General features: G+C 49.2%; 2 gene segments (V, D, J or C); both read left to right on the forward strand.

Moving 5' to 3' along the window:
- Positions 1-11,441, forward strand: part of LOC127034965 (immunoglobulin lambda variable 8-61-like) — a 67,078-nt gene that overhangs the window by 6,038 nt on the left and 49,599 nt on the right.
- LOC127035045 (immunoglobulin lambda variable 6-57-like) lies at positions 10,598-11,257 on the forward strand. The segment is given in 2 exon segments: positions 10,598-10,694; positions 10,815-11,257. Coding segments are annotated over 2 exon segments (453 nt in total).

Genomic DNA, 11,441 nt, shown 5'->3' on the forward strand with positions numbered 1-11,441 from the left:
GCCCAGTACAAATGACTGGAGATCTTGACGTGAGAGGCTCACGATAGGAAGAACAGAGGTGTTCCAGATATTCAGGTGGCTGCTGAAACTGGGCACAGGCCTGTGGCTAGAATGACAGATGCCTCAGGTCAGGGTTGGAATGGGAGAAGCTGGTACAGACCATTCCCATGCTCCATCCTACGGCATCTGCAGTGACCAGAGAGCACAGAGTTATCAGTGAGGCACAGAGCGGGACTCTGCCTGCTCTCAGCCCATTGAAACAACCTCCCTTGGGTTGTTTCTGGCCCCTTTTTGACAGAACTGAAGAGAGAGGAGCCATTGAGTGAGCAGCAGATTTGCATGAAGGGGCCATTCTCCAGCTCTGGCAGTTTAAGAGAGAATCAGAGGTTCCCAGCCAGGCACCCATTTGTCTCAGGAAGCTGAGTTCATCTGGATCCCCCACCATGGCCTGGGCCCCTCTGCTCCTCGCACTGCTCTCTTACTGCGTTGGTAAGCTGTGGGAAGTTATCTGCTGGATGAAACAAACTAAAAATTGATTAGCTGTAATGCTAAATATCTGTGATGTGCTCCATGCTAGGGGAATTTCTGATGAATTTCTTTCTCATGTTTCAGGTTTCAGTTCCCAACAACTCCAGTCACTGAAGGTGTCTGAGTTAGTGTCTCTTGGAGGGACCGTGACCCTCTCTTGCAGCCTGAGCAGTGGGGCCCTCACTGATAATAACTACTGTCAATAACCTAGTCCCAGATTTGGACCTTAGTGTCCAAAATATGGGGGTTAGCATGAAAATCTCCAAGCTTAGTTACCAGCTTGGACCTAGTACTGCTGCCACCACCCAAAAAATTAGAGTGTTTTGGGGCACTCTGGTCCCCCCAAAAACCTTCCCTGGGGACCCCAAGACCCAAATCCCTTGAGTCTCACAACAAAGGGAAATAAACCTTTTCCCTTCCCCCCCCCCCAAGTGCGCCTGGAGAGATACACAGAAGCAACCTCTGTGAATCTAAGCAGAGGGACTCCACCCTCCCCGTTCCCAGTCCTGGAAAACAGAATTACTTCCCTCTTCACCCAGAGGGAATGCAAAGTCAGGCTAGTAAATCTAACACCCACAGATCTCCCCCCAATTCCCTGGTGAGCTGTAGACCCAATTCCCTGGAGTTCCTCACTAAAGAAAAACTCCAACAGGTTTTAAAAGAAAGCTTTATATAAAAAAGAAAGAAAAATACATACAAATGGTCTCTCTGTATTAAGGTGACAAATACAGGGTCAATTGCTTAAAAGAAATATGAATAAATAGACTTATTCAAAAAAGAATACAATTTAAAGCACTCCAGCAACTATAGACATGTAAATACAAAAGAACATATAAATCCCTATCTGATCTTTGGTACTTACAACTGGGAAACAGAAGATTAGAAAGCAGGAAACAGAAATCACTTCTCATCCGAGAGAGCATACAGGCAGAAGACAAAGAACTCAGACACAAACTTCCCTCCACCCAGAGTTGAAAAAATCCTGTTTCCTGATTGGTCCTCTGGTCAGGTGCTTCAGGTGAAAGAGACATTAACCCTTAGCTATCTGTTTATGACAACTACCCACTCTGGGTTCAACAGAGACTGGGGAATGTTCCTCGGCTGATCATGCACAGCACGAGTACCAGGCCCTCGGGGATCCCAGAGCATTTCACTGGCTCCAGATCGGGTAACACCATGTCCTTAACCATCACGGGGGCCCTAGCAGAGGATGATGCTGATTATTACTGTTCTGTATGGACAGGGAGTGCTCGTCACAGGGACACTGTCAGATGGGGAAGTGATACAAAAAACTCCATCCCCAGCCTGTGCCCTGTTGGGAGCACTTAATCTTTGCACTGGGGGTCACAGGGGCAAAGCCAATGTTCTGGGCACTGAGTGGGGGGCAGTTTCTCTCCTTACAAACTTCCCTATGACACAGCAATACAGCCTGGGAGAACTGGGGCCTCCTTTTGAGGGTCTACAGTCAGAGAGGGAGATTAGTTTGAAAGGCTCCAAACATGGACTGAATTGTCTGGCAGTGTCAATCCGTGTAGCTCCATTGGCTGCAGGGGGGATAGGGCAATTTATATCACAAAATGTTCTGCATATTCCATACACCGTCACAGCCCCCTCCCCAGCAGACTGGGGAAAAGCCAACCACTGGGGCATTCCTGTGTTGCTGGAAGACAATTCCTCTGTCAGAAAGGCTCCTCTGTTAGTTATTGTGAAGGGTCAAAGACCCCCTCTTGGAGAATAGAATGTGTTAGATAGGAATTTCTGACTCATTGTTTCCTTGTGCTCCTGTCATAACTTAAGTCCCAGATTTGGACCTTAGAGTCCAAAATATGGGGGTTAGCATGAAAACCTCCAAGCTTAGTTACCAGCTTGGAGTTGGTACTGCTGCCACCACCTAAAAAATTAGTGTTTTGGGGCACTCTGGTCCCCCTGAAAAACCTTCCCTGGGGACCCCAAGACCCAAATCCCTTGAGTCTCACAACAAAGGGAAATAATCCTTTTTCCCTTCCCCCCTCCAGGTGCTCCTGGAGAGATACACAGACACAAGCTCTGTGAATCTAAGCAGAGGGAGTCCACCCTCTGTAATTCCAGTCCTGGAAACAAAAGCACTTTCCTCTTCACCCAGAGGGAATGCAAAATCAGGCTAGCAAATCCAACACACACAGATCTCCCTCTGACTTCTTCCTCCCACCAATTCTCTGGTGAGCTGCAGACCCAATTTCCTGAAATTTCCCAGTAAAGAAAACTTCAACAGGTCTTAAAAGAAAGCTTTATATAAGAAAGAAAGAAAAATACATAAAAATGGTCTCTCTGTATTAAGGTGACAAATACAGGGTCAATTGCTTAAAAGAATATTGAATAAACAGCCTTATTCAAAAAGAATACAAATCAAAGCACTCCAGCACTATATTCATGTAAATACAAAAGAAACAAACTCTTTGGTACTCACAACTTGGAAACAGAAGATTAGAAAGCAGAAATACTTCTCCAAAGCTCAGAGAAAGCAGGCAGACAGAAAACAAAGACTCAGACACAAACTTCCCTCCACCCAGAGTTGAAAAAATCCGGTTTCCTGATTGGTCCTCTGGTCAGGTGCTTCAGGTGAAAGAGACATTAACCCTTAGCTATCTGTTTATGACAGCTCCCCCGTCAGTCCATCTGTCTGTTAGTCTCTCCACCTGGTGTCTCTCGTCTTCTTCACAGACTGTGAGCCCTCTGGGACAGGGACCACCATGTTTTTCTGGGTCTGTACAGCACCTGGCACAATGTGGTCCTGGTCCATGACAGAGGCTTCCAGGTGCTACCCAATGCACGTAATAGCCAATAATGTTAATGGGAAGAAGGGCCTCCCTCTTACAGCAGTTTCCTAAGTAGCTCTTTTCCATGACCACTGACAGAGCCTGGGGAACTCGGCCCCTGTGCTCCGGGCTGAGCCTGTAGTGTCCCCCTGGGAGGTATCTCAGGCAAAGGCAAAGTATTTGCCCTGGTCACAGATCTGTCGCTTGGCCAGAAGAGGTCACTGGAGCTGCGGAAACCTCTGGTGTCTGGTCGCTCTGGTGGTTAGTTTGCCAGGGTCGGCTCCCTCTCACCAGATAGCAGGGTGGAGCCTGCAGTGGCTTTGGGTTGACTCTGGACACGGCTGGCTGATGGTCCTGCTAAGCTTTAGTTCCCTGGCTGGGGGAGGGAGGGTGAAAGCCCAAATGTGTGATAATGTTACAGCGGAGTTAGAGTGACCCAGCCTCATCCCAATTGATTGGCACAATTAGAACAAGCAGACGGAGGGAGGGAAAAGGAAAGAGAAGAATAAGGATCAGGAGCAATTAGTTGAAACTCCATTTCTGGGGGCAGCTTCAGCTTCTTTACTCTTTCTCCTCCTCCTTTGCCTCGTCCTCCACTTGCCTGTCCCCCTAGACAACACCCCCCAGGGGTGGGCATTGGCTGGCAGAGTCCTGGTCCCCCTGTGGTCCTTTAGAGCGTAAGAATGGCCATACGGGGTCAGACCAATAGCCCATCTAGCCCAGTATCCTGTGTTCCGACAGTGGCCAATGCCAGGTGCTTTAGGGGGAATGAACCGAACAGGGAATCATCAAGTGATCCATCCCCTGTCGCCCATTCCCAGCTTCTGGCAAACAGCTGCTAGGGACGCTTCAGAGCATGGTTTTGCATCCCTGCCCATTATTACTAATAGCCACTGGTGGACGTATCCTCCATGAACGTATCTAGTTCTTTTTTGAACTCAGTAATACTTTTGCCTTCACAACATCCTCTGGCAATGAGTTCCACAGGTTGACTCTGTGTTGTGTGAAGAAATAGGTCTTTTTGTTTGTTTTAAACCTGCTGCCTCTTGTGTTGTGAGAAGGGGTAAATAACATTTCCTTATTTATTTTCTCCACATCATTCCTGATTTTATAGACCTCTATTATATTCCCCCTTAGTAGTCTCTTTTCCAAGCTGAAAAGACCCAGTCTTATTAATCTCTCTTCATACGGAAGCTATTCCATACCCTTCATCATTTCTGTTGCCTTTTTTTCTGTACTTATCCCAATTCCAATACATCTTTTCTGAGGTGGGACGACCAGATCTACAGGCACTATTCTAGATGTGGGTGTACCATGGATTTCTTCCTTTAGTCCCAAGGTGTGATGGAGTAGGGACTGTCTGTGTGGGGAGTGGGAGAGCAGGGGAGGACTTTAGGGGATGCACGATGCCAGGGCCTGTAACCTGAGCTAGGTAAGGGAGGGGAAAGGTCAACACCTTTGCCCGGGAAGGGGGAACAAAGGAAGGGAGTGGCAGGAGGGAAGCAGTTTGAGTTTGGGCTTGGGGCTGGATAGGTGGAATTCAGGGTATCCTAGCTAGGATCCAAGCACCGTGAAAGCCCAGAAGGACTCGGTGGAGGGGTCCTGACTGTGCCTGCAAGCTCTGCTGTAACCTGTGTTCCTGTTGTCCAATAAACCTTCTGTTTCACTGGCTGGCTGAGAGTCACTGTGGGTCCCAGGAAGAGGGGTGCAGGGCCGGACTAAATATCCACATACACAATTTTAAAGAATGATAGAGGCTTCTAGTATTTGTGGGAAAACAACCGTGGTTAGTACCCCTGAATTGCCCTCCACAGAACGGTAGCCAGCAATCATCATAGCACTGCTCAGTGCTTTATTCTGCTCGTGCGCGTACTGGGGGTCTGGGTTCAAATCCTCGTTGCCTCTGGACTTGCAGAAATGAATCTAGGAGCTGTGTCATCATCAATTATTTCTTTCTGGCTGAAAAAAATGTTAGTAATTTAGCTGTGTTTCTTGCTCTGTCTTAGATTTGCTCTCTTCATGCTGCCTTCTTCTGATCTTTCTCGAGCCTCATCTTCCTTTTAAAAGAATTATCTTCTCTTGATCATGCTCTGTACCCAGTGAGCAGGGGGCAGATTTGCATGAAGAAGTCGTTCTCCAGCACTGGGGGTTTAAGAGAGAATCAGAGTGTCGCAGCCACAGACCCGTTTGCCTCAGGAAGCCGAGCTCGTCTGGATTCCCACTATGGCCTGGGCCACTCTGCTCCTCACGCTGCTCACGTACTGCTCAGGTCAGCTGGGCAGGTTTATGAGCAGTGGGATTGTTATGGAGGAGGTGACTTTTCAAGGAATAAAGAAACTGAATTAATTATAATGTGTTTGTAATGTTGATTTCAGGGGTCAGCTCACAGGCTGTGGTGGCTCAGGAGCCCTCAGTGTTCATTGCCCCAGGAGGGGCCATCACTCTGTCCTGCAGCCTGAGCACTGGAGCCATCACCACCAGCAACTATCCCTCCTGGTGCCAGCAGAAACCAGGCTCTGCTCCTCGGATGCTCATATATGAAACTAATAAGAGACCCTCAGGGATCCCTGCCCGGTTCTCTGGGTCCATTTCCAGTAACGACGCTGCCCTGGCCATCACCGGTGTCCAGGTAGAGGGCGACGCTGACTATTACTGTGCTGTATACACGGGTAGCAGTGGTGCACTATACACAGTGATACAGCGAGGTGGGGAACTGAGATAAAAACTTCCCCTTTTCTCGCCCTCTCTCTGCACTGGCTCTGCTGGGAACAGTGCAGGCTGCAGTCTGGCTTCTTCCGAGAAAGAGTCCAACTGCTGATTAGTTTCCAATTAGAATTCCAGCCCTTCTCTCCCAGGGGGTGTGGCCCTTTCTTGCCTCCTTCTGCCTCTCTTTGCACAGGGAACAGCGCTGCCCTGTTCTCTAATCGCTCTCTGCAGTCTGCAGATCAGCTCAGGCAAATCTCTGTGTCTAGCCGAACGGGGCCTGTGTTTTAAAACACTGGGCATGTGTCTCCTCAACTGCACTCTTTGATGGTCTTCGCACACAATCCCTGACACTGAATCACGATACACTGGGGGCCAAATCCAGAAGGGCTGCATAGGGGGGTATGAGCTAGACTCCCTTCAACACACACAGATGATTGAAATATAGGGCAGGTGACCATGTCATTGTAACAGGTAAGATGCAGGGTCTGGAGTCATATTACTTTAATCCAAAGCCATCTTGCTGCATCTATTATTTTCTGAGGGAAGATACTTTTGTTCCTTCCTGAGATATTACCTCTCCGCATACAGCAATGTACTAAGCTAGCTAGCTCCATGTTTTTAACCTTGGGAGATAACAGGCCAGAGTCTGATTTCAGTTGAACTGGTGTAAATGCAAAGTAATTCCATTAAGGGCAATGAAGTTTACTCTGTATCCACACTGGTGGTGTAAATGAGATCAGAATTTGGCCCATTGGCTTTGGGGAAGGGCAATGCACTGGCTGGTGTCTGTACAGTCTGCAAAGTCCATGTAACTTTGACTGAGTCCCACCCTGATCCCTTATGACAATATTCCAGCTGCAGGCTGTGAAGTGGAAAACACATTTCCCTTCCACACTCCCATCAGCAAACAGCCTGTGGCCGTGTCAGAGCTCCATTTCCCATTAGTCACAGAGCTTCCCAGCACTGACCCATTCCTTCCCCACACAGCCAGGTGGGAACGGCTGCAGCTGCTGCTTGAATCTCTGGACCTTACAAGTAATCCAGGGCTACAAGTGGACTCCGTGCAATGCAGAAAATCACTTCTCCCACCTGTGCAGGGTTCTCCTTTGTACTGTGAATGAGCAGCCCGTGGTCTACACTCACCAGTGCTGGGTATCAGTTACTAAAGACATTTGTCCTTTATGGCCCTTCTCCCATCTCAGAGTGGGAGTGCGGAGGTCATAGAAGCAGCAGCAGCCAGTGAGCAGGGAGCTGATTTGCATGAAGGGGCCGGTCTTCAGCTCTGGGGGTTTAAGAAAGAATTGCAGGGTCCCAGCCACAGACCTGTTTGTCTCAGGAACCCGAGTGCATCTGGATTCCCCACAATGGCCTGGGCCCCTCTGCTCCTCGTGCTGCTCATTTACTGCTCTGGTATTGAGGAGTCTTTCAAAATTACTCATAAATTTCTGCATATTTAATTTCCTCTTACTCTGGGGGCAGCGCTTCAGCTCCTCTCACTCTGTATTCTCTTTGTGATTGATTCTGTTCCAGGTTCTGATGCCCAGTTTGTGCTGACTCAGCCACCCTCAGTATCAGCGTCTCCTGGGCAAACGGTTACGATCTCCTGTGCCAGAAGCAGCGGCAGCATCGGTAGCTACTATGTCTCCTGGTACAAACAGACCCCTGGCCATGCTCCAGTACTGATTATATATGAGGATAGCAAGCGGCCCTCAGGGATTCCAAGTCGATTCTCTGGTGCCATTGACAGCTCTGCCAATGCTGCCACTCTAACCATCTCTGGGCTCCAAGCCGACGATGAGGCTGATTATTATTGTGCTTCATATGCTGGCAGTGGCAATCCCACAGTGCTGCAAGCACAAGGGGAACTGAGACCAAGACCTCTCACAGCAGCTCAAATGAAACTCCTCTTCGTTGGTCTCACTGCGTCTTTGTGCTGCTTGAGGCCCTGCAGCGATATGAACTGTCTCTCCCCAGCCATGGGTGTTACAATCCCAAATCAAGGGTACATTGTGAGGTAGCTTGTGTGTGTCTTGTTGGGTGGGGGACAGCCATGGAGGCAGCTGCTCTGTGGGGATGCACTGAGGCATTGTACCGGCATGGGGTGGACATAGGCAAAGGCCTCTCAGGGCACTGGGGAGGCAGGGGCTGGTGAAAGGAGCAGCCTGTGCTCTCCACATCGCTGCTGCCCAATGCTGGCGATCCACAAGCGTTGTGGCCCTGTCCACTCCTCACCTGGGCTGGCCGTGCTGCCCTTAGCATGGTGGGATGACACCAGGTGGTAGCTGACCCCCAAGCCAGCACTCCAGCTGAGCTCCGTATCTATATTGGGTCTGGCTCCCGTGCAGGTGCACTGAGATGGGAAGAGAGTTGGGATGTGTTTTCATGGGTGAGCTGCTCGTGCTTGAAACCCCTGCTGCATGATTCCCAAGCCAGACACATCCTGGGGAGGAAGAGTTGGGCCGGCTCCACCTAGGATGGGATGTCATAGGGGATTGTACCAAGTGGCATTATAGCCAATAATAGTGTTTAAGCCTTAAACATGACTATAGAAATTCCAGGTCACAGGATGCCTGAGTACGAACGATACTTAATCAGACAGGTGCTAGGAAACCATGACACATTTTCTGATAGAGAGAATAACGGGAATGAATTGTTATCACATATGCAACTGATATGACCCCAACTCTGGAGGGGTGGCCAACATGTGGGAGGGCAGAATGACACTACAAAGACATCTGGGGAGATTAAATCATTGGAGGCTGCAGGAAACCAGAGGAGACTTGGTGCTAAGAAACATAAAGCCTTCTCCCAGGGAGGGAAATGAACAGCACAGAGAGAAAGTGGGGTAGGACCACAACCAGGCAGTTCCACCCATCACACTGAAGTGAGTTTCTTTCTGGTTTGTATCGCTAACACTATCCTAGCAGTGACCCCTGGAAGGGGTGCGATTGGGCCTGGGCATCAGAAGGGGAGGTAGCTGCAGAAAAATCTCTTTGATAAGAAAATGTCCCACAGGCTGAAGCCACTGGAGAATATACCAATGGCCAGTAGGTGTCATCATTGTCCCACAGTTTTGCCAGCTGTACTAAGGCTCCTTGGGACAGAAAATGTCTAGCACAACCCACGAATCCTGCAGGGAGATTTCCCTGTAACTGATTATTCACCCCAATCTAGGTACTGTTTGTACCATGCTTTTATAGCCACATCAGTCTCAAATGCAAATGGAAGTTATATGAAATGTTGGAGGACCCTGCGTCTCCTTGTGAGCACCAGGCTGACGTGGCTTGACCACTGGGCTACACACAAACCATGGTACGTGTCCAGTGCCATCCAACGTAGACATGATGTCTACCCTCACTGTCCAGGCCGCCCATCTAGGTCTCATCTAGTGTATTTTAAATGAGGAAAAAGAGCAGTTTACACTGTTGCAGAGATGCAGGCTGAGAGCATTATCTGCTTTATTTAGTAACTCAAAGCGGGCTGGGATTGCTGCTGCCCAGCTATGCAGATGACCTTCCTGGGGACTGAGGTCCCGCAGTAGGTGCATCAATGGAAAGAGGAGACCCCTGCTGCTCTCTGCTGTTTTCATCCCCAGGGCTTTGTTGTTCCAGTGAATGTCCATCTGCTCACAGAGGCTAGAGCCTCACAGTCGATGCTTCTGGTCCTGGAGATGGGAAAGTCCCAGGTTGCTGGTTTTCTCTTCACTGCTCAGGGAAACTTGGTTGTGGGATGGAAATTGCTTAAATCCTACTCTGTCCAGCAGCAGGATACGTGAACAAGGGCCAGTCTGGGTTCATTTGACGACAAAGGCTTAATAGATTAAAAGGGTCCCTTCATCTCTTAGTATGCACAGTGGCCACTGAAGCTAGAAGGAGTTCAGGTATGTCTAGGACTTCAGGATTTTTCCACCTACAGAAAGGACTGGGAGGATATTAGGGAGACCTTACTTCATGACTTCTAGAAGAGGTTTTCTGGGGGATTTTCCTGGAATAAATAGAGAATAAACTTCAGTTTGCGTCCATCTAATTCTCCAGAAAGTAGCGGAAAACCAAGATTAAAAACTTAATTGACACAGAGGATTTCAGGACATGATGGAGAGATGGACCTGAACTAAAACCTGGGTGTATCAAGCTTCATTTTGCAGTGGTCAGTGGTGGGACAGGGAGCAGGAAAGCTCTCTGAAAAGTAAGAGCAGGCTGTGCTTAATTTGTGCCAGGGCTTGCCAGGGCTGAGCCCCAGCACTTCTAGGAGCAGCAGTTCATAGCTCTGGCCACGGCCGCTCACGGCTTGCTGCAGCAATTATGAATTTAAAAAAATTGTCTGAGCTCCAGCAACTCATTGCTTGAGCCTTGGCATCTCGTTTATTACGAATTAAGCACTGAGAGCAGGGAAGTCAATAAACTATTGTTTCCCCTTCACGGAGTTTAAATCACTTACAAGGATGATCCCTCCTTTATCTGACACAGGGGCAGGGAGGTGCAGACATCAGCAGCCAGTAAGCCAGGGGCTGATTTGCATGAAGGGGCCATTCTCCAGCTCTGGGGGTTTAAAAGCGAATCAGGGGGTCCCAGCCAGAGACCTGTTTGCCTCAGGAAGACGAATTCGTCTGGATTCCTACCATGGCCTGGGCCCCTCTGCTCCTCACTCTGCTCACTTACTGCTCGGGTAGGTGGAGGGTTTTGCTAATAGTTGTCATCCCCTTTAGCTCACCTCTTTCTCTTATTCCAATAAATGGGGGATACGGCTGATCTAACAATGTTCTCTTTGCTACTGATTTTGTTTCAGGGTCCTTGGCCCAGTTTGTGCTGACTCAGCCACCCTCAGTATCAGCGTCTCCTGGGCAAACGGTTACGATCTCCTGTGCTAGGAGCAGCGGCAGCATCAGTGATAACTGGAATTCCTGGTACCAACAGATCCCTGGCCATGCTCCAGTACTGATTATATATGAGGATAGTAAGCGGCCCTCAGGGATTCCAAGTCGATTCTCTGGTGCCATTGACAGCTCTGCCAATGCTGCCACTCTAACCATCTCTGGGCTCCAAGCCGACGATGAGGCTGATTATTACTGTTATGCAGGCAGTCACAGTGATTCAGACACATGGGGAACTGAGACAAAAACCGCCCTTCCTCTGACCCGTGCTGTGCACTGTGCAGGCTGGCGGCGCAGAGCTCCTGTGATCAGCGCGCTGTAAAAAAGGGGAACTAGAATGGGAAATTCTGTTTTTGTTTCTTTTTGGAGAACGAACGTTGATTTGGTCCCTAGGCACCGACACCATGAGATGCTGGACAGTGTGAAATATCCCGCTGGATGCTCAGTGCCTGTCTGAGCAGGAGCGTGCGGTCCAGGTGGCAGTGGCGGCCTGGTTTTGTTTTGTCACAGCCCAGTCAAACAGAAAGAAGAGGACTCCGACT

The sequence above is a fragment of the Gopherus flavomarginatus genome, chromosome 15 (assembly GCF_025201925.1).
Source record: "Gopherus flavomarginatus isolate rGopFla2 chromosome 15, rGopFla2.mat.asm, whole genome shotgun sequence".
NCBI lineage: Eukaryota > Metazoa > Chordata > Testudines > Testudinidae > Gopherus > Gopherus flavomarginatus.